General features: G+C 37.1%; 3 protein-coding genes across 4 annotated transcripts; 2 read left to right on the forward strand and 1 right to left on the reverse strand.

Moving 5' to 3' along the window:
- Positions 1–1,246: 1,246 nt before the first annotated feature.
- Positions 1,247–6,221, reverse strand: LOC137722643 (uncharacterized). 2 transcript variants are annotated; one of them, XM_068461692.2, is made up of 9 exons: positions 5,659–6,221; positions 4,879–5,064; positions 4,552–4,644; positions 4,116–4,298; positions 3,935–4,037; positions 3,668–3,853; positions 2,351–3,567; positions 1,772–2,184; positions 1,247–1,677 (listed from the first exon to the last, which is right to left on the reverse strand). In XM_068461692.2, the coding sequence occupies exons 1-9, from the start codon at positions 5,938–5,940 to the stop codon at positions 1,617–1,619; spliced, it is 2,724 nt and encodes a 907-aa protein (XP_068317793.2). In that variant the 5' UTR covers positions 5,941–6,221; the 3' UTR covers positions 1,247–1,616. The 2 variants fall into 2 exon arrangements, with proteins under 2 accessions (XP_068317793.2, XP_088548943.1); XM_088692817.1 differs by lacking the exon at positions 4,879–5,064 and having other exon boundaries at positions 5,659–6,087.
- Positions 6,222–13,018: 6,797 nt separating this feature from the next.
- LOC137722115 (uncharacterized) lies at positions 13,019–13,561 on the forward strand. Its single transcript, XM_068461095.2, has one exon. The coding sequence runs from the start codon at positions 13,019–13,021 to the stop codon at positions 13,559–13,561; it is 543 nt and encodes a 180-aa protein (XP_068317196.2).
- A 1,541-nt stretch (positions 13,562–15,102) lies between these two features.
- On the forward strand, positions 15,103–17,836 carry LOC137723167 (uncharacterized). Its single transcript, XM_068462343.2, has 9 exons — positions 15,103–15,413; positions 15,553–15,615; positions 15,685–15,740; positions 16,113–16,206; positions 16,419–16,479; positions 16,801–16,882; positions 16,984–17,039; positions 17,255–17,318; positions 17,462–17,836. The coding sequence occupies exons 1-9, from the start codon at positions 15,273–15,275 to the stop codon at positions 17,523–17,525; spliced, it is 681 nt and encodes a 226-aa protein (XP_068318444.2). The 5' UTR covers positions 15,103–15,272; the 3' UTR covers positions 17,526–17,836.
- Positions 17,837–19,526: the final 1,690 nt, after the last annotated feature.

Raw genomic sequence — 19,526 nt, forward strand, 5'->3', positions numbered from 1 at the left:
TTAAAATATAAGGTATGAGATTGTGGTTTGAACCATAATTAAGGTAATTTTGTGTAATTTACTCTAAAATAAAATAAAATAAAAAGCATAGTAGAAATTCTAAATTCAAACTATTTAAAATTAAGATTAAAATTTAGGCATGTGGTCGATTGCTCCTATAATTAAAAAACAAAACCTTTTCTGACTAAAAAATTTGAATTTTTCTCTTTGAACCTGAATAAGTCTAGACGAGCAAGTGGTGATTGCTGTGATGGTTAGGGTTTTCTTCATCGGCCTAGTGCATCCTAGATTCTTGCTCTTTTCCCTCCCTTTAGAGTAGTTTAAACTAAAAAAATCGCTTGATTTCAAATAAAATAAACAATAGCCCAGGCAAAGAAGAGGTCTCAAGAAAAAGAGAGGATAAAACATTACATTGAACAAGAAATGAATGAAAACTAAGAGAAATTATGGAACTTCCGACGCTTGCACACTGTTGACTGTTGATTGTTGAATGTTTCCTGTTTCTGCATCACCCAAACATTTTAGTCCGATAAATATGAACCATTTGCATTGCCCCCGCACAATTAGCATTAAATGTTGGAAGGCTTATAACACTTGCCTCAAATCCAAATTCGTCAAAAATCAATCATGATTTTATGTGAATGCTCTCCTTAGATATTTTCTCGTGAAACTGATTCACCACATGATAAGTATCTAACAAATAGATAACATATTACTTAAACACATTATGATCATCATCTATGTAATTAGTACCGCCAATGACACTAAATATTGATTTATACGCGATACGAAAGGACAAAAATTAGCATATGATTTCAAATTTAGGGATAATTCTATATAATAGTGGACTATACCCTGATTTATCCGCCAACCACTGTGTATTTAATATTCCCGTCTTTTTTTAATTAGAAGTTTATAACGGGCCCTGTGCAGATATTCTCCAAAAGATGATGTACAAGTTTGTAAACCAAATCTTTTTCGTTTGATTTTTTCTCTTTTCCAAAGGCCAAATCTTGCCTTTCTTTTTCAAAGGCCAAATCTCACCGCACCAAATTGGCTCTACCATGCCATTGCTAGGGGAACAAGATATCTCAATACCCCAAAGTCGACCAAGTGGACGCCAAAAATATGGTGATAGGGGTAGGGTAGGTCCCTAAAGCAGATTAAAAGGGCAAATAATTAGCCATCCAAAGGGCAATCGTGTAGAGCAGACTGCCCTTTTGCACCACTGAGTAGACAAAAAAGAGAAGTTAATCCGCATCTGTGTAATTAAAGCGATTCTGAATATAAGTTACATCAAACATCAGCAACAATATTTTGAACAGCGTTCGTACATTAACCGGCAGGGGCAATGGCGAGAACAAAACCTGGGGAAAAACGATTAACCAACCAACCTATACACGAACTACTCACTCGGTGCAGAGCACAGCTATCGGGATTTTTAAGGGGTGTAAAACTTATAACTTGAATTACAAATGGCTTCCAACAAGCAGAATATCTAACTCCATATGTAACGCTTCCAAAAAATAACTGCGGCAGAGAACAGGCTCAATCCGGTATGTTAGCAATTACTGTAAACACTCTTTCATTCTACTGACCTTATTCTCACACTGCTGTCAGGCCGATAAAGGTGGGAAATCTTCTTCATCTTTCAAACGGTATGATTGTGGAGCAATCCTACATGTCCAAGAACAAAAGGTTAAACGGAGTCCTATCTGTGTTCACTATCGGTGGCTAAGAATTCTTAGCAACGACAATGGAATTATAATACCTGTTAGGATCCGTAACCAACCCATCTTTTGTCAACTGCATCTTTGGTGATGACTGGCCACTACTCGAGTTTTGAACAAACGATGAGCCAGCGTTTGTATGTTTGCCATTTGCAGGTCCCTCTTGTGGGGCATGCCCCAATGCCCCAAATTCTATAACTTTCTCAGAGGAATGCATTGAACCATTCACATTAGTGTGTACCTTCCTTCTAGGGGAACCAGTGTAGCTATCTGCAGACCCAGATTTCCCCCCACCTTTATGAAGAGACATTTGTAGTTGTGACATATCACGACTGCTTCTGTCAGACGTATAATTCTCTAGAGGTGGTATCATGGCATGGCCATTGTTACGTGGAGACTTTGGCGGTGCTTGATTTCTTCCCCTTGGTGTCACAGGCCTATCTCTGAAATGGTTCTGAAAAATTTTATGCATAAAAGCACTTCAGCTAAAAAGGACCAGCAACTGAAACATTTAGCTGAAAACAGAAACTTCAAATGGCCACTAGATTGACAAAAATCTGGACCTTAAAAAATTATGACTTCAAAAACAAGAAATTTCTGAGGCTTAGAATGAGTAGTACCGTATTGGGAAAGTAAGTTCCGGTTCCTCGTGGCTTTGGCATCTCCTCCCTGCCAAAGCCTGTGCCATTAGGCAACATTGGTGGGTTCATTGGATAGAATGGTGGTCTAGGGACAACACCATTGACATTCATCTGGGAAAATGCATTCTGCCTGTGCTGCACTGACTCTCGAGTTACATCCCATGGCTTCTTGCCTTGAAACTGTGGGTGCACCGGAGGAGGCGCCATGGGAGGAATCGCCACATTTAGCTCACAATCGTAATACCGACGCCCATAGTCCAGACTATCTAAATGACTATCGTAATCCCCACTCAGATCTGTTACATAGTTAGAAGGTTTGGGACTTCCAGTAGTGCCACTTGACATTGGATAATAACTAGGATAGAAGTCTTCAGAGGAACACACAACAGAGCTCAACCGTGACGGATGGTGCTTAGATCCAACAGGAGATGGAACTTCCTGATTACCACCCAACTGATTCTCATCCTGGTTACTGACCAAAGTATCAGCTGAACCAAAGCTTTCTGGCAATAGTTGATCTTGGTTTCCAGTGCTAATGTCTCCATTTTCAGTTGATGAGTGAGAGGAACAGAGATGAGGTGCATGCTGTACTTTACCTAAAAGAGATATACTCACTTCACAACTGGACGGCAAAGGACTTTGAGCATCATTTGAAATTGTAAGACCTTGAAATCTGGACGTAGCAAGGTCTTTTGCATCTCCTGTAAGACGGTTTTCGGAAACAGCAATTCCATTTGGGGAACTGTCCTCGTCCAACAACATTGTTGGGGATGCAACCTTCATACTGCTTTCATGTGCTCCATTAACATCTTGATAAGGTTTCATATCATTTTCATGTGGTCTAGTCACACCTTGACCAGGTATATGACCACTTGTAACTTTACCATTCCATGATCCCTCATGATTTAACTCACATTCCCCAATCACGCCGCCAGAATAGGCAGATTCCGACTCATAAATTGTCTGATCTTCTTGTGACTCTGTACCTACCAATAATGGCACACTACCATACCCATCATATAAGGACAATGGGACAGGATCTTGGACATCAGGCCTTTGTCCACCTCCATGTCTGTCCAATGTGTTTGCGAAAAACTTTTGGATCTCATCATCTACGTTTACTTCTGGCTGAGAAAGAATGCGCCCTAGTTTACGAGCACCATATGTGAAAGCACTTCTTATTCGGTAAAAGTTCCCTGTATTTAGGATTGCAGGTTACATCAACTAATCCATACAAAAATTCCACCAGAAAATACAAAAAAACAAAACGGGAGGACTACAGGGAAATTAATTCACCTTTACTCACACTTCGGCCAAGGTTGTTATTGTCCTTAAGCGGATCAACTATGTTAAGATGCTTTGGTTGAAATGTTCTATGGTTTGTCTCATATCCTCTTGAAGGAACTGAGAACCTTTCCACACATCCCTTGAGAAAATCATTACTCAGTAATAGATCACCGCCACCATTTTCTGGCGTCTCAGCTGCAAAATTGACCACAAAGAATCTCAATTAAACACATTTACCCATACAGCATGGCGCCAAGACAACAAAGTGTTGCTCACCCAAGAGTTCTGGAAGAGAAGATATACGAACAGGACCACTCAAGCTGATACAATAGCTATCCCAATCAAATTTACTAAAGTAGTCCAAGAATTTATATAGGACCTATAGAACATTAAACAGAGAGTTAAATTTATGTCATAGATACGGAGGATACTAGTGCTAAAACATTAGAGCACTCACCACCAGAGGACCATTCAAAGATGAATGGAAGAGGTGGAAGATGTACAGAACCAAAGTCTCCAAAGCATATGTTGAAATCAAACCATGATGGGCACCAAGAATCCGGCTCTCATAATAGCACCAGGCCTTAATTAGTATGATACTGCGTTTAAAAAGATGGTCTTTGCCAATGAGGCGATCAACCTATGCAATAAGAATCATCATGGATATGATTAGGGAAGCTAAATAACAAGGGACATAAATTCCAAAAAATCACAAACCACCCAGGTCACCAAAAGCATACCATAAGATCAAAAGTAAAACTATGACTTGAAAACGATAGAAGAGGGTGGAGTCACCACTCAACAGAGTACCAATTGAATACCGTTCAAGGTTATTCAATTCATAAGTAAGAAATTGAACTTCATTTTCAGTTCAGCTCTGTATGAATGACTACCTGCTCAAGAAAGCATAGCGTGCATAGCCCTCCTAACTGATTGAAGGAAATATCGACCACAATATTTTGCACAAGGCACTTTACAAGCTTGACCTGCCACAACAAAACCAAATACTCTTTACAAAGGAAAATCAAAAGTTGAGTTAACTAGAATCAAAATAATGACTAATGACATAGACATACGTAGTAATTTAATTTAAAGGAAAAGCTAGTTACACAACATAAACTCAACCCAAAAACTTTACTAGACGTACATGGCAGCGTCAACACTAACTGTAACTTCTACCTATCATCATTCTAATAAAGTTAAGGGGTAAAAGCCAAAACCTCTGCCCGAATCAACTGCACATCTTTAACCATAAACTCAGCAGCCATATTTTGATCTTCCCTTTCAAGGACAGCGCAGACGTCATTGGCCAGCGCCTCCTCAACATTCATACCACCAAAAGCAGTCAAATCAATATCTCCATCAGGCAGATAGGTCTTTAGAGGTACAGACCCAAATGGGAACACCTGCAACAATTTTAAGTAAAATCATAATGCCCGCGTAGTTACACCCCCTCCACCTCCCCCCTAAAATATCAAACAGGGTCATGACATCATAAGTTTGTGATCCAAAAGACCATTCCCGAGTCAGAGAAAAATCAAATAATATAATGAGAAACTGAATATGCAAACACCCAACTCACTCAAAGTAAAAATCTTTGAAGCTAAACCACATTACATTAGCTATTCACAAAAAATGTAGACATAATTGCGGATTTAAGTAAAGTTTCGAGCTAATCATACAAACGATGTTAAACCATTGAACCATTGAACCAATGAACTATATTAGTTATAAACTAAACTCAAGGTCCAAGTCTTGTGTAGCTAAAGCAAGACATTTTCGACTTTTCGAACAATACAATCAAATTTCAGGGTACCATACAGATTAAACTAAAAGTGCATTAATCTTCTGTCCTATATTAACCTGTGATTCTTAAACACACAAAAAAAAAAAAAAAAATACATCCTTTGCAGCCCCAATACATCGTACGGCACTAAATTCAACTTCTTTCATTCACATTCGTTTGTACTCACGGAATACGTACGTATAAAAATACTGACCTCGCAACGAAGAGAACTTTTGATGAGCCTCTGAACGTAATCAATGACCGCCTTCCTCCTCCTCTCGGACACGTCAGTGGTCTGAACCTGCGCTATGACGCCCTGCGTCGCCTCCTCCGCCCGCAGCCAGTACTCGGCGCTAATGGCCGCCGCGGCGGCCTGTTGATTCGATGAAAATTGGGACGAAGGTGATGACGACAACGACGAGGACGAAGAAGCCCTCTCCGTCTCCTCCAACACGGCGCCGTTCGGTTCAGGCGACCAATCCCGAAGATCGCCCATGAAATAACACAAATTTACAGAAAAATTACAGGAAAACCGAACCGGAAATTCTCACGCCGGTTGACCGTACAACCATAACGACGACAACAATGGCGGTGTCGGAGAATTGAAAAAACCGAAGGTTTGATGTCGGGCGATCAGATTGTGCAGGACTGGTACGCGCAGTTGCGCAAAACGACGGTGTGGTTAGAACGAAACGACTTGCAATTTGCCGTTGGGGGAAGACGAAGTGGTTTTTAATTTTTAATTTTTAATTTTTTTAATTTCTCTGATGAAGGATTAATATGTGCGAGTGAGTTTGTCGATTTCATGTTTTTTTTTTTTTTTTTTTTTTTTTTTGAGGTTTTTATTTGTATTTATTTATTTATCAATTTTCGGTCGGTTTTTAGTTTTTGTTTTTTCAGGGAAAACTATAAAAAAAATTAAAACGAATCTTTTGTCTTTGTCGTTTGCCCATCTCTCCCTTCTTTCTTCCTTTCACACTTACACAGGTGTTTTTTCTTTTGCTAATTTACCTTTTTCAGCCGGCAAACGTCGACGTTTTATCCTCTAAGTTTGAAAAAGTTCGGGTGCAACTCGGCCGGATTGTACAAAGTTGTGAGATTAATCTAATTATAATTACTTTTATACGACTCGGTATTACGATTTTAAAGTATTTGAGTTAGAAATCAGATTTGATTTGCGCAAGCAATGGCAACCCAACCTAACCAAAAAATAATCTGGTTATTCGAGTTCAGGTAAGCGTAGATTGACCTAGTCCAAATTGCAGCAAACATTATTTTCTTTCCATTTCGTTATTTTGACAATATGATATATTCAAAACTATTTTAGTTTAACTCTTTCCAATAATTTAGATATGATTTTGTTTGCAACTTTACAAGATGCTATTTTGTGTGGCTGAACAAATACTAAAAAAGTCGTCCTTGTGACTCATAGCATAAGATTTGGGGTTTGAACATAATCTTATTACAATTTTGACGTATTAGGACGGAGGTAATAAAATGGCTCAAATCCTTGCCACGACTTTTGCTTTTCCTTGGTCCTTTTTTTTCTTGCTAAAGTTTCTCCTCCACTTCACTTGATGTACCATATTCAATTTGATTATAAGCGATATTTTATACTAATTTATAATAATAAAAAATATGATGGTTGGAATCTGAAACGCAATGAGTTAAAGAAGATGGCACTAACGACCATGTTAATACAATAATCTACACTAAAGGAGAAGATTTTAAACCTAAAACACAATGAGTTTTAAAAAAAAAATAAAAAAATAAAAAAAAGACGCTAACTATTAAGATAATGTACCACTTACAGATGCACTAAACCAAAATTTCTTTCTTTGTTTGTCTCAACTAGGTGGATGAAACAATATCTGTCATCATAAAATAACAAGAACTTCACCTAGTATTCTTGCATTATTATATAATATTATTAGAAATGCTATTAATTTGTTATAAATGGTGATTGATTCGTATAAGTTCCAAAGGAGAAGCAACACGGAGGATCAACTAGAGTTTAGAGTCTTAGAGTGCCCCAACCATCCAAGAAGTCCACATGGACCATTTATTAATCTTTAAGGCATTTGGTCCATAATTGAAGCCAAAAGGGAAATTAGGTCCAAAATTGACTAAAATCCAGTGTTTTAAAACACGGCCTAGGCGGCTGCCAAGGCGTTAGTTGTTGCTCAGTCGTCGCGATTATGGTAGGATCGGAAGAAAAATCAGAGGAGGAATTAAGCGGAGCCTAGGCAGCCGTCTGGGTGCTCTAGGCGGTGCAGGCGGTTTAAGGCAGAGTCGAGGCGGTGTGATGCGAGTCCCGACTTTAATAAATTAACCATGGTTGCAGAGCTTGGTTTTGGCGGACTTGCAGGCACACTCACCATCGCAGAGAAGAAGAAAGTGAACAGTTAACCCTTATCTTTTTGTTTACTCTTTTTACATGTGGCTTAGTAAGTGCCACTCTTTTCACCCATAAAGATACCAGGAACCAAAAAAACAAGGGAGTTTTAACGAAAAGCCCACGGTATTGTTCACTTTAACGAAAAACTACATTTTAACACTAAAAAGTCAATCCTGATACTATTCATTTACCTTTTATTTTGTCTTTAACATTAAAACTCAAAGTTTTTAAGTCTTTTTCATTAGTTTTCCTAAAAAACAATATGTCATACAATCCTATTAGCACTTTAATTGAAAGAAAATGGTACTAATAGACAAAAAAAGAAGAAAAAAGAAAAGAAAATGATAATATTATATTTTGCAAGTATAGTTTTTTTTATTTTTGTTGGTATATACACTATCAAATAAAAAACACGCTATATTTAATTTTTATTTCTTTTATGTTTCACCACATATAAAATAACATAAGATATATATGTTATTTAATGAATTTTGTTAAATTAATAATGTAAACTTTATAATTTATGTATTCTTTTATTTTACATTTTATTGTTCCAATACTTCATAATATATATGTCATTCTATTTTTTAGTTTATGATAAAATTATATATATTTTAAGTATAAACACACTTATTTACACGAAGTACAATAGATTTACTTAAATCCCCCTAGCCTGCGTAGGGCTCCGCTTAGCCGCCTAGGCGTTAGGCCCCCAACCTGCCGCCTGACTAGTGCGTAGCGTATTTTAAAACCTTGCTAAAATCCACTTGGCCCACATAGGAATGTCAACAACCTAAGGTGGGAAAATATCAAGTGGAGACTGTTAATTTTTTGGCTCTTTGTATTCGTTTAAAAGTATTTCCAAACGAGTTATTTCTCTACAATGCGTATTAGAAGTAGCTTATAAACATGAGAAAAAGAAAACTTTATTCGTACGTGTTAAACTGAGATTTGTTTGTGATAGGATCCTATGTGATAACTGAATTGGTTGATAAGATGGCATTGTATTAGTGTTGACTACGACATATATGAGTGGTTAAAAGGATAAGGTTGTTAGTAGTATGCTTACGGAGGAAACTAACTAGCTACTATATTAGATAGGGTAGTAAACAGAAAGAAGGTTGTTGTATTTGTTGTTAATTGCAATAGAAATTACTCGTTACTGCTACACAGAAGTCAAGATGCAAAGTTAGGGTTTTATCATTGGTATCAGCCAATGCATCAAATCTTACTTGATCCTTCTTCGTGTATGACCCAACTCGATTCCAGACACACCATGGAAACGCGAGTGAAAAAGCTTGAGTCCTTGTTTGCTGATTTCCAGCAGGAGTTCAAAGATTCCAGACATGAATTTCAAGAATCAAAAACTAAATTTCGAGCTACCCAGGAGATGATCTTGCAACAATTGCAGGCGTTATCGACGAGGTGTAGTGGGTCCGTCAGTGAATCATCGGAGGGAACATATTCCGATCATTATTTGCCTCCTGGAGTGAATCTTCAGTTTGGGCTTAAATTTTTCTGTCAAAAATCAATTTTGCCGCCTTGATAGCTATTTATCAAGATCGATTTCCCAGATTCGGTGATGGTGATGAACCCTTGGGATAGATCTACAAAGCGGAACACTATTTTTATTTCTTCAACATCGAAGATTTCAAGAAAGTAAAAATGGCATCATTTCATTTGGATGGCGAACCTCTGCAATGGTTCCAATGGGCAAATTGTATCATAACATACCCCAGATGGGAAGATTTCACACAAGCTCTTTGTCAAGAATTTGGCCCTTCCGAGTTCGACGATTCGACCAAAAGCTTGGTTAAACTTCTTCAAACAGGATCTCTGCGTGATTACATCTTGGAGTTTCGAAGTTTAGCGAATCATACAAGGGATATTACCCTATCTCTTTTGCGATCTTGTTTCATTGGAGGTCTGAAATCGAAGCTGCATCATGACGTCAAAATTCTGAAACCCAAAGATGTTCTTGCAGCCACTGCTTATGTTCAACAGATCGATGCCAAATTGTTTGAATTAAAGGTTAAATCTTTTCCTCATTCATCTGTTAATTCTTCTTTTCGTCCACTATTGCAAATTGTTGTTGATAATTCTGTGGGAAATAGCAAATTAAAACATGAGAATGTGAGAAAATTGACCCCAAATGAGGTAGAATATTGTCGAAAACATGGTCTTTGCTTCCACTGCAAGGAAAAATTTGTTCGAGGCCACACTTATGAGAAGAAGCAACTTTTATTGATTGATGTTCAGTATAGGAGTGATAATGAAGCATTTGACACTGAGAATTTGTAACCGGAGATTACAGCTTGTGCACTTTTGGGTACCTCAGCTCCTAAGTCAATTAAAACCATGAAGGTTCTTGGTAGTATTAAGATTTGTCCTATGGTAATACTCATCGATTCTGAAAGTTCCCACAACTTCGTGGATTCTGTTTTGGTTAAGAAAATTAATGGACAATTGAATACAGCTCACTCCTTTAGTGTCAAGATTGCGGATGGGGGCAAAGTAAGCATTACAGGTTCTTTGGGGGCTATTTCACTCCAGATTCAAAATTATCAATGTACTACTGATTTGTATGCCATGGCTCTGGGAGGTTGCGATGTGGTGCTAGGTGTTCAATGGCTAAGGACATTGGGTCCAGTCCTTTGGGATTTTAATAAACTGTACATGAAGTTTAAAAGGGGCAATACCACTTTCTGTCTTTCAAGTCTAGAAGCGCCTAGTGAACACATTCAAGATGTTTCTATCCTTCATATGGAAAGGTTACTTCACCAAGAATCATTTGTGGGTGCTTTTCTCTTTCAAATTCAACAAGAAGATATGGTAGAACATAAAGATGTGATGTCAGTAACTCAATCTCAATAGTTGGAACAACTTCTGCATGATAATGAGGTAGTTTTCGTTACTCCTAATTGTTTACCTCCTTATAGATCCCATGACCACAGAATTCCTTTGATAAAGGGTAGTAAACCACATAGTATGCGACCTAACAGATACGGTCTTTTACAAAAAACAGAATTTGAAAAGTGTGCACAAGAATGATTGGATGTTGGTTTTATCAGGGTGAGTAATAGTCCCTATTCTTCTCCAGTTATTTTAGTAAGGAAAAAGGATGACACTTGACGGATGTGTATGGATTATAGAGGCCTTAATTCGATCATTATTAAGGACAAGTTTCCTATTCCACTAATTGATGAGTTGTTTGACGAGTTGTATGGAGCTCAATTTTTCTCTAAGCTCAACCTAAGATCAGGTTACCATCAAATTCGTATACATCCAAGTGATATTGAAAAAAAAGGCATTTCCAACTCATGATGGGGCATTATGAGTTTTTAGTCATGTCGTTTAGGTTAACCAATGCTTCAGCCACATTCCAATTTCTCATGAATGAAATTTTTAGACCTTATCTTCGGAAATTTATTCTAGTATTTTTTTATGGCATATTGGTGTACATCAAGTCTTGGGAGTCTCATGTGGAGCATCTGAGAGTGGTCTTTCAACTTTTGCAAGCCAATACCTTGTTTGTCAAGAAAACTAAATGTGCATTTGGTCAAACCCAAGTCGATATATGAGCCATATAGTTTCTAAAGAAGGGGTTGCAGCTGATCCTTTAAAGTTGGAGGTTATTGCTAATTGGCTTATTCCCACTTCCATTAAAGCATTGAGAGGATTTCTTGGATTAATGGGTTACTACAGGAAATTTATTCATGGCTTCGGGAAGATTGTGAGTCCTCTCACAGTACTCACCAAGAATGACAACTTCAAGTAGTCTGATTCGACAACTGCAACTTTCAATGAATTGAAACAGGCTATGTTGTCTCCACAACTCTTAGCCCTCCCAGATTTTTCCCAACCTTTTGTTATAGAAAGTGATGCATCGGGTTTTGGGATTTAAGTTGTTCTCCAGCAAGGTGGCAAACCTATTGCCTTTACTAACAAGGCACTCAGTGCACGGAATCAAAGTTTGTCTACATATAAAAGGGAGATGATGGCTATCATACATGCTGTTAAAAAATGGCAATCATATTTGGTGGGTAGGCATTTCATCATCAAAACAGATCATCATAATCTGAATTTTTTTCTGCAACATAGGCCCAATAGTCAATTTCAACAAAAATAGGTTTCTAAATTGCTTGGTTTTAATTACAAGATTCAATATAATCAAGGCTGTGATAATCAGGTGGCAGATGCACTTTCCAGAATTCCTATTGATGAAGTTTCTTAATATTCTAGTATGGAATTGGCTGCAATTTCATACCCATATCTCAGTTGGTTAGATGATTTGAGACGAAACATGGAACAAGATGCTTGGATACTGGACAAGATTCAGGAAATCCTACATCCTTCAAACCCTACATCACTGAATTCCTTGAAGTTTAAAGTTGAGAATGGGTTTCTAAGACACAAAGAGAGAATTGTTTTGAGTCCTACGAGTTCGTGGCGACAGAAAGTCTTCGAAGAACATCATAGCAGTCCTGTTGCTGGGCATGCTGGATTTTTTAAGACATATAAGAGGCTTTCTAGGTCTTTTTATTGGGTTGGTATGAAAAACAACATTAAGGACAAGGTTGCCAACTACCAGATATGCCAACAACACAAGTACAAGACCTTAACTCATGCAGGATTACTGAAGCCCTTGCCTATTCCTTCACAGATATAGATTGACATATCCATGGATTTCATCATTGGTCTGCCCTCATGTCGAGGAAAAACTGTCATTTAGGTAGTTGTGGATCGTTTATCCAAATATGCACATTTTTTACCTCTATCTCATCCTTATACTGCAACTTTGGTGGCAACCTTATTTGTGGAGCATAATTTTAAACTTCATGGCGTGCCTGCATCTATTATCTGTGATAGAGACCCAGTTTTCATGAGTAAGTTTTGGAAAGAATTTTTTTCATTGCAAGGATCCTCACTATGTTTTAGCTCAAGTTATGACCCACAAACTGATGGTCAAACGGAGGTGGTAAATCGGTGTTTGGAAACTTACTTTCAGTGCTTTTGTAGTCCTCAGCACAAAAAATGGACCCTTTGGTTACCATGGGCTAAGTAGAGCTTTAATACAGCTTATCACTCTGCTACTAAACTCTGCCCTTATGAAGTGGTGTATGGTCAGCCACTACCTGAGATTCTAGTGTATGAAGCTAGTACTACTAAATTGGAAATGGTGGATCGATGTTTGTTGGAAAGAAATAAAGTTTTATCTCTCTTAAAGGCCAATTTAGCAACAGAACAAAATCGAATGACAGTACAGGCTAATAAGCATCGAACTGAAAGGGTTTTTGAGGTAGGTGACTTAATCGATTTGAGGTTGGTACCTTATCAGCATATGTCATTGGCCTCTCACTCGTTTCACAAGTTGCAACCTCGGTTTTATGGTCATTTTGAAGTGTTAACAATGGTTGGTTCTGTTGCTTATAGCTTGAAACTCCCAAACAACTTTAAGCTTCATCCAGTGTTCTATGTTTCTTGTCTTAAGAAACATTTAGGGGCTACTATTCAACCTACGATTCAACTACTTGTGTTAACTGAATATGGTATTTTACAAGATGTTCATGTGGCTATTTTGGACAGACGAATGGTGAAGAAGGGTACAACTGCAATTACGGATGTGTTGGTTCATTGGAAAAATCATACTCCAGAAGAAGCTACATGGGAGACTTACTTAGACTTGAAGCTGCGTTTTCCAGGAGTTGCTCAGCTTTAATACATTGTATTTTTGCAAATTTTTTCCTGTTTTTCAAGTCTTGTATACAAGCCTTGTTTTGAGGGGGGTATTGATAGGATCTGTGTGATAACTGAATTGGTTGATAAGATGGCACTATATTAGTGTTGACTAGGACAAATATTAGTGGTTAAAAGGATAAGGTTGTTAGTAGTAAGCTTACAGAGGAAGCTAACTAGCTACTATATTAGGAATGGTTGTAAACAGAAAGGAGGTTGTTGTATTTGTTGTTAATTACAATAGAAATTACTCGTTACTGCTACACAGAAGTCAAGATGCAAAGTTAGGGTTTTATTAGTTTGCTAAAAAGAATGAATTCTTACATTAAAGAAGTCAAGCAATATTTGTTACTTTCAAGATTGTAGTTTAATGCTCATTACAATTCAATTACAATGAGTAAATTGTTGTAGTTTAATTGGTTAAGAATATTTACTCTTCCCCTCGATGTTTTGAGTCCAATTTCGTCTCAAACAAATTTTTTTTTTCACAAAAAATATATTATTTGCAAATAAATAAAGTACTAGGACAAATTCCATTGAATGTTTTTTTTTTTTTTTTTAAACTCAAAAACATGCTAGTTTGGTATATTTACACCAATAAATAAATAAAAGGAAGTTTTATTTAAACTCATGTAACCTCTTTCTACATCCAACTTAAATTTTAAATGTTAATTGTCTATTTAATCATCTTGCATAATTACCATCAAGTACAAGACAAAATTAATAATAAAACTACAATTTATCAATAAACCCACACATTATAATTAAATGTTACCATCATTCCTTGTTATCCTACGTTCATACGACTAAAACCCTAATAACTCTTGTAGAGAAAAACAAGTTTTTTTTATCGATGGTTAAAACCCTATTTCCAGCAAGGATGGAGGAGTTGGATGAACAATATCTCACTCTCAAACCATTCGAATTAAATAAACAACATATAAAACAGGCAAAAGCCTTGAAGAAGTACCTAAGTTACAAGCCACATCTTTTATGTCAATTGTCAACAACCTTCTATAATCATGGTCAGGTGATATGCTTTGGACCCAAATCTTCAAGGAGTCCCCTCAAAATAAAAGGACCTGCATGAAAACTAGGAGAGAATTTATAGTCAACACGAATCGAAGTTTAGCACTGTGTTCAACATTGCCGGCCATGAACGCTCTATAGCTTTGTGAATTTTTTCCTCCTCTTTCTTGCCTCAGCTACTGCAATTACATCTGCGAGCAGGTACATAGGACCTAGAAGATTTTTGACTTTCGAATTTATTTGAAAACAAAACTACTTAGTTTGAAATTTTGTTTTATGAATGGGTGTAAAGAGAAATTAACATTTTGAATTGGGCATGGGAGGACATTTTAGGTAATAAATTTAGGTTTAAAGAGAGATTAATTCTTTAATTAAAAATAATATGGTTGTAGAGAGTAAGTTGAGTGTAAAAAGAGATTACATGGATTCAAATAAAATTTCCATAAATAAAATTGTGTGGGTATCCAGAGCAATTTTATTCAAACTCCAAACCCTGGGCCCATATGTAACTTTCCTATATGTTTTGGGCCTGACCCAAATTCTCCAAACTCCAAATCCGAAATAATAATTCCTGCACATTTCTGCCCGGCGACCGCATCACCTGCAACTCCAGTCTCCAACTTCAGAAGATCGAGTGAAAGTTTCAGAGCGATAGAAATTACAAGATGGCGGGAAGTGGAAGGGGGTCGAGATTCTCACTCCTGCTGCTCCCTCTGTTGATTTCTTTCTCCGTGCTGCCCTGCATATCTGCCGCTTACAAGCCAGGCGACATCGTCCCCATGAGCAAGATGGGCCTTTATCACTCTGTCCGTACTCTCTCTCTAAAATATTTGTTCAATTTCGGCTCAATTTTAATGGGCTTTGTTCAAATTTTAATGGGTTTTGTTCAAATTTAATGGGTTCTGTTTAATTTTTAATGGGTTTTGTGCAATTTCGCGCTTTCAGATGAAAACCGAATGGCATGATATGATCGGTCGACACTGCCCAATTTTTGCCGTGAATCGTGAGGTAAATATAGGGTTTATTTTTTGGTGATTTTACATGGTTAGTGAATTTTTGTGGTGTATAAATTTGTAGGTGTTAGTTCCTCTAGTGAAGCCGATGGACTATACAGGAGCTGATGCTTATAAAATGTGAGTATAATTAAGGCTTTAAAGTTTCGTCTTTTGATTCAAATTTTGTTTCTTTTCTGTGCATTATCAGTTTTAGATTGTAAACAATGGGAATCAGCTAAACTATCTGTACAAGCAAGGGCGAAATGTTTCGCAATCGAGATATTTTTTGTAATTTGAGAATTTCAAGTTTAGAGTTTGGTAGCTGAATTTACTTTGTTTGTACTTTACAATTGAATGTGCAAAACCTCGGATTATAATGTTACTATTACTAATAAATTAACAGTTGTTCGTCGAATTTCCTTTTGACACCCAATTCACGTTTGGCAGTGAATTAGTCTTGTTATGAACATTTCTGGTCAAATTCATATTTACAGAGAGTTTTTTGTGCAGATCATTTCAAGTTGGGAGAGAAAAGTTTTTAGTACCATGGCTTTTTGTGATAAATCGTAAAAGTTCCGAGGTCCCAATGATTGATGCCCATTTGGTAAGTCGTGATTTATGAGCGTTTCAACATATGTACGATGCCACATCTTTTGAGAAATTGGAAAATAGTGGCATACTGGGATAGCTTCGTTTAGATGCAAACACTTGATTCTGTAACCTTATATCTGTTAGAAAAACTAGTTATATGGAAGGGATAGAAGTTATTTTCTATTGAACTAATCTGTTATTGTGGTCAAATTATATGCAATACAGAGGTATTCAGGAAGTGATTTGCATGGTGTCACTGCTAAAGTTGTGGATATGCCTCACCACTGTACGTAATGCCATTTTGCTCATTCCGTAATCTAGTTCAATAATTTTCTTTATCATAGTGAACCTAGCTGGCTCTTTGGAAGGGATTGTCTTGTAGTATAGGCACTTTTTGCGTTTATCATGTTTTTGGTTAGTTTAGTTTCTTCACCACTTAGGTCAGTCCAAACGAAAGCAGGGAATAGGACTTCTCTGATTGTCATTGATATAGTTTTGAGTCTTAATATCATTTTCGGACAGAAAAAAAGGCACCTATAGTTCGAGTTTATTTTGCTGTTGTTCGAGGAGTTCTCATAACCATTGTGGATTGTTCTGTCCTGAGCAGACGTAGAAATCCATCCAGATATTCATAAACAATTTTGGGATGCTCAGCACTGGCCAAAGCATGTGTTGGTCAGATATACATGGTCAGCATCACCTTCACTTATATTTTAGTTATGGATTTGTGTAAATCTCGGGGTTTCGGAATTTTCACTTTGTGAGATGTGACATAATCTTGTTGTTACAGGGAGGAGCAATCAGAGATAGACGTGACATCTGGATTTTATGTACTGTTTGGATCGGGTAAAAATCAGTGCTTCATTATGCTCATTGTGTATTCATTATCCTATTCCTACCTGCTAGCCTATCTTCAATCCAACTGTTTATAGCACATGCATTTCTTTGATGCTTTAAGATATCCAAATCTAATACGATCCATGCATAAATTAATGCGAGACCACCTCAATGTAGAGCTTTTCTGACACTATTGCTACTAAATATTTTCATGCATTCAACAGGTCTTATGCTTTCTTTTATTCTGTCGATATACATATTGCAATCATCACGGGACAAGTTAGCAAGGTAATTTTCAGAAACATTGGGCTACTTTGTTGCCTAGAAACTAGACTTTATGAACAAGCTAAGTTTCGATCACTGTTGCGTGGTCATTCATGCTTTGCTCTACCTATTTGTCTGGTAATGTGGAATTTTGCTGTTCTATCCAGGTTTGTGAGGGAGAGAGTCGCAGAAAGCAACATGCCTGCTGGAGGTGTGGCAAAGGTTGAATGATAGAACACCATTGAAAGCGTCGATATATTGTCTGCATGTGCAACTCAGTCCAAAAGAGAGTGAAATTGGTTGGGGTAGGTACAATGCAGTGAACGCGTATGTTGTTATCTGAATTCACTCAAGAAGGTCGATCTCCAATCTCTCTAGAAGAAGAAAGCTGAATGAAACTAAAACGCCACAGCGCCTGGTCCGAGGTTTAACTAATCAGATTGATATGTAGGTCATAAACGTTTCTTTGTAAACTCTCACTGATGTACCTCAAGAATATGTATAATTTCTTTTTAATCTAACAAATCAACTTGCATATTGAAGCAGCAATGCGTACCGAATAAATTGGCCTCACTAGATAAAGAAAATCTTGGATTTATGTTTTTTACAACGCAATATTCTAAACTACTCTAATTTATCGGGCGGGAATTCAGACTCAAATTCTCGTCAACTGGCCTAATTTTACACTTGCGAGAATCTTGGTTACACACGTGACGGATTATTTATCGTGGGTTGGTGAACGAAGTTAACAGGGTGGTAAGGGTTTGTCACGAAGACTTCATACAAATGTGTATACAGAAAATATTCCTTGGCGTGCTTCAATAACTGATCAAACATGTCAGTAGAACAGCATGGAAGCATGAGAGGTTCTTCACCTTCGCAATCAAATTCCTGTCCCGATTCCCGTAATAATTTGACGATGAACGCTTCGAATATTGGATACGAGAAATATTTCTCCGGAACTTCATATCTGTTCTTCTCTTCGCCTACATATACAATTACTGTGTCGATATTTGGATCATGAACGGGAACAAATTGTTCGTGCGAGTTGTTCTTGAACAGCATCCTTAAACCTAACAACTTTCGGAAGAGAGTGGCGATTTTCTTAACAGGGTAGAACATTAGTGAAGACATGATTGTTGTTGTTGGAAAGAAATAGTCTGAGAGACTGAGAGTTATATAGTATTTGTACGTGCTGGAGAACTACTACTCCTACTGGGATATGGATTTCCAGATACAAATATGAAATATACAATCATTAATTTGATCAAAAGGCGGCTGAAGTAGATGCGATCATGAGCGCTGATTTAATCGTGATGTGGAGATTAAGTAATTCCGATCAAACTCAGATTATAGTAGTTTTAGTTGGACCTTAATTTTCCGCACAATGAAGATTGGTTCGTAATTTTCCACACATGGTAGTTTTAGTCCGACTGTCCTGTTCCCTTCCCTTCCATGAAAAATAGAACTATTTTTTAAGGCTAAATTTTTGTACGGTCCCCGTGGTGATACCACACTTTTAATGTGATCCTCGTAATGAAAAAGTTGTTAAGTAAACCATCAAAGTGAGTTCTATTGTCAATTGGTGTCCAAACCAACGTTATGTTAGTTTCCATTAAATAAGCACATGTGAGTCTCACATAGAGAGATTAAAGTCGTCCAATCAAACCAAATTCAGAAACCCAAGGCATTTGTCGTTGATTTGGTGATCGATCACGTGGAAATATGGAGGACCTTTTTCTTCTCTCCTCCATCAGCTGGCGATGGATTCTGCGAAAACAAACTCATCCCTTGCTTTTGGTCACTGTTTATGACGTTTTCGTGTTGCTTCTCTTTTTCCTGGGTGGGATAAGTTCCCTGGTTTCTTCTCTTGCGACCAAAAAAATATTCATGCCTTACAAGTGTATTTAAGGGAAAACTAACAGAAGTTTAAGTTTTGACCTCAATAGCTAACAGGGCTCACCATAAGGGTTTAATTAATATCTTTTTCACTACGAGGGCCACAGTAAAAGTGTGGTATCATCATAGAAACCAAAATATAAAAAAAATATAGCAGTTTTCCATATATAAAGAAAGACCAATTTTTACGTATGGGTTTGATAAGCAGTTCAAGTTTTAGTTTTCATTTAAACAAAAAAATTGTTATTGGTACTCTAAAAATCTCATCTTGCATATTTTATAAATGTATTTTTATTTCTAAATATATAAAATTTTGAGTGCAAAATGAGAATT

The sequence above is a fragment of the Pyrus communis genome, chromosome 4, assembly GCF_041283825.1.
Source record: "Pyrus communis isolate YQ-2024b chromosome 4, ASM4128382v1, whole genome shotgun sequence".
In the NCBI taxonomy this organism is placed as follows: Eukaryota; Viridiplantae; Streptophyta; class Magnoliopsida; order Rosales; family Rosaceae; genus Pyrus; species Pyrus communis.

What these genes read in the sequence shown, in the direction of transcription:
- LOC137722643 (XM_068461692.2), bottom strand. Translation starts at nt 5,940, where the DNA reads ATGGGCGATCTTCGGGATTGGTCGCCTGAACCGAACGGCGCCGTGTTG. An exon ending in AAAGTTCTCTTCGTTGCGAG is followed by an intron (nt 5,065 to 5,658) that starts GTCAGTATTTTT and finishes AAATTGTTGCAG; the next exon opens with GTGTTCCCATTTGGGTCTGT. An exon ending in CGCTATGCTTTCTTGAGCAG is followed by an intron (nt 4,299 to 4,551) that starts GTAGTCATTCAT and finishes CTTATTGCATAG; the next exon opens with GTTGATCGCCTCATTGGCAA.
- LOC137722115 (XM_068461095.2), top strand. Translation starts at nt 13,019, where the DNA reads ATGGTGGATCGATGTTTGTTGGAAAGAAATAAAGTTTTATCTCTCTTA.
- LOC137723167 (XM_068462343.2), top strand. Translation starts at nt 15,273, where the DNA reads ATGGCGGGAAGTGGAAGGGGGTCGAGATTCTCACTCCTGCTGCTCCCT. An exon ending in AGATGGGCCTTTATCACTCT is followed by an intron (nt 15,414 to 15,552) that starts GTCCGTACTCTC and finishes TCGCGCTTTCAG; the next exon opens with ATGAAAACCGAATGGCATGA. An exon ending in TGTGGATATGCCTCACCACT is followed by an intron (nt 16,480 to 16,800) that starts GTACGTAATGCC and finishes TGTCCTGAGCAG; the next exon opens with ACGTAGAAATCCATCCAGAT.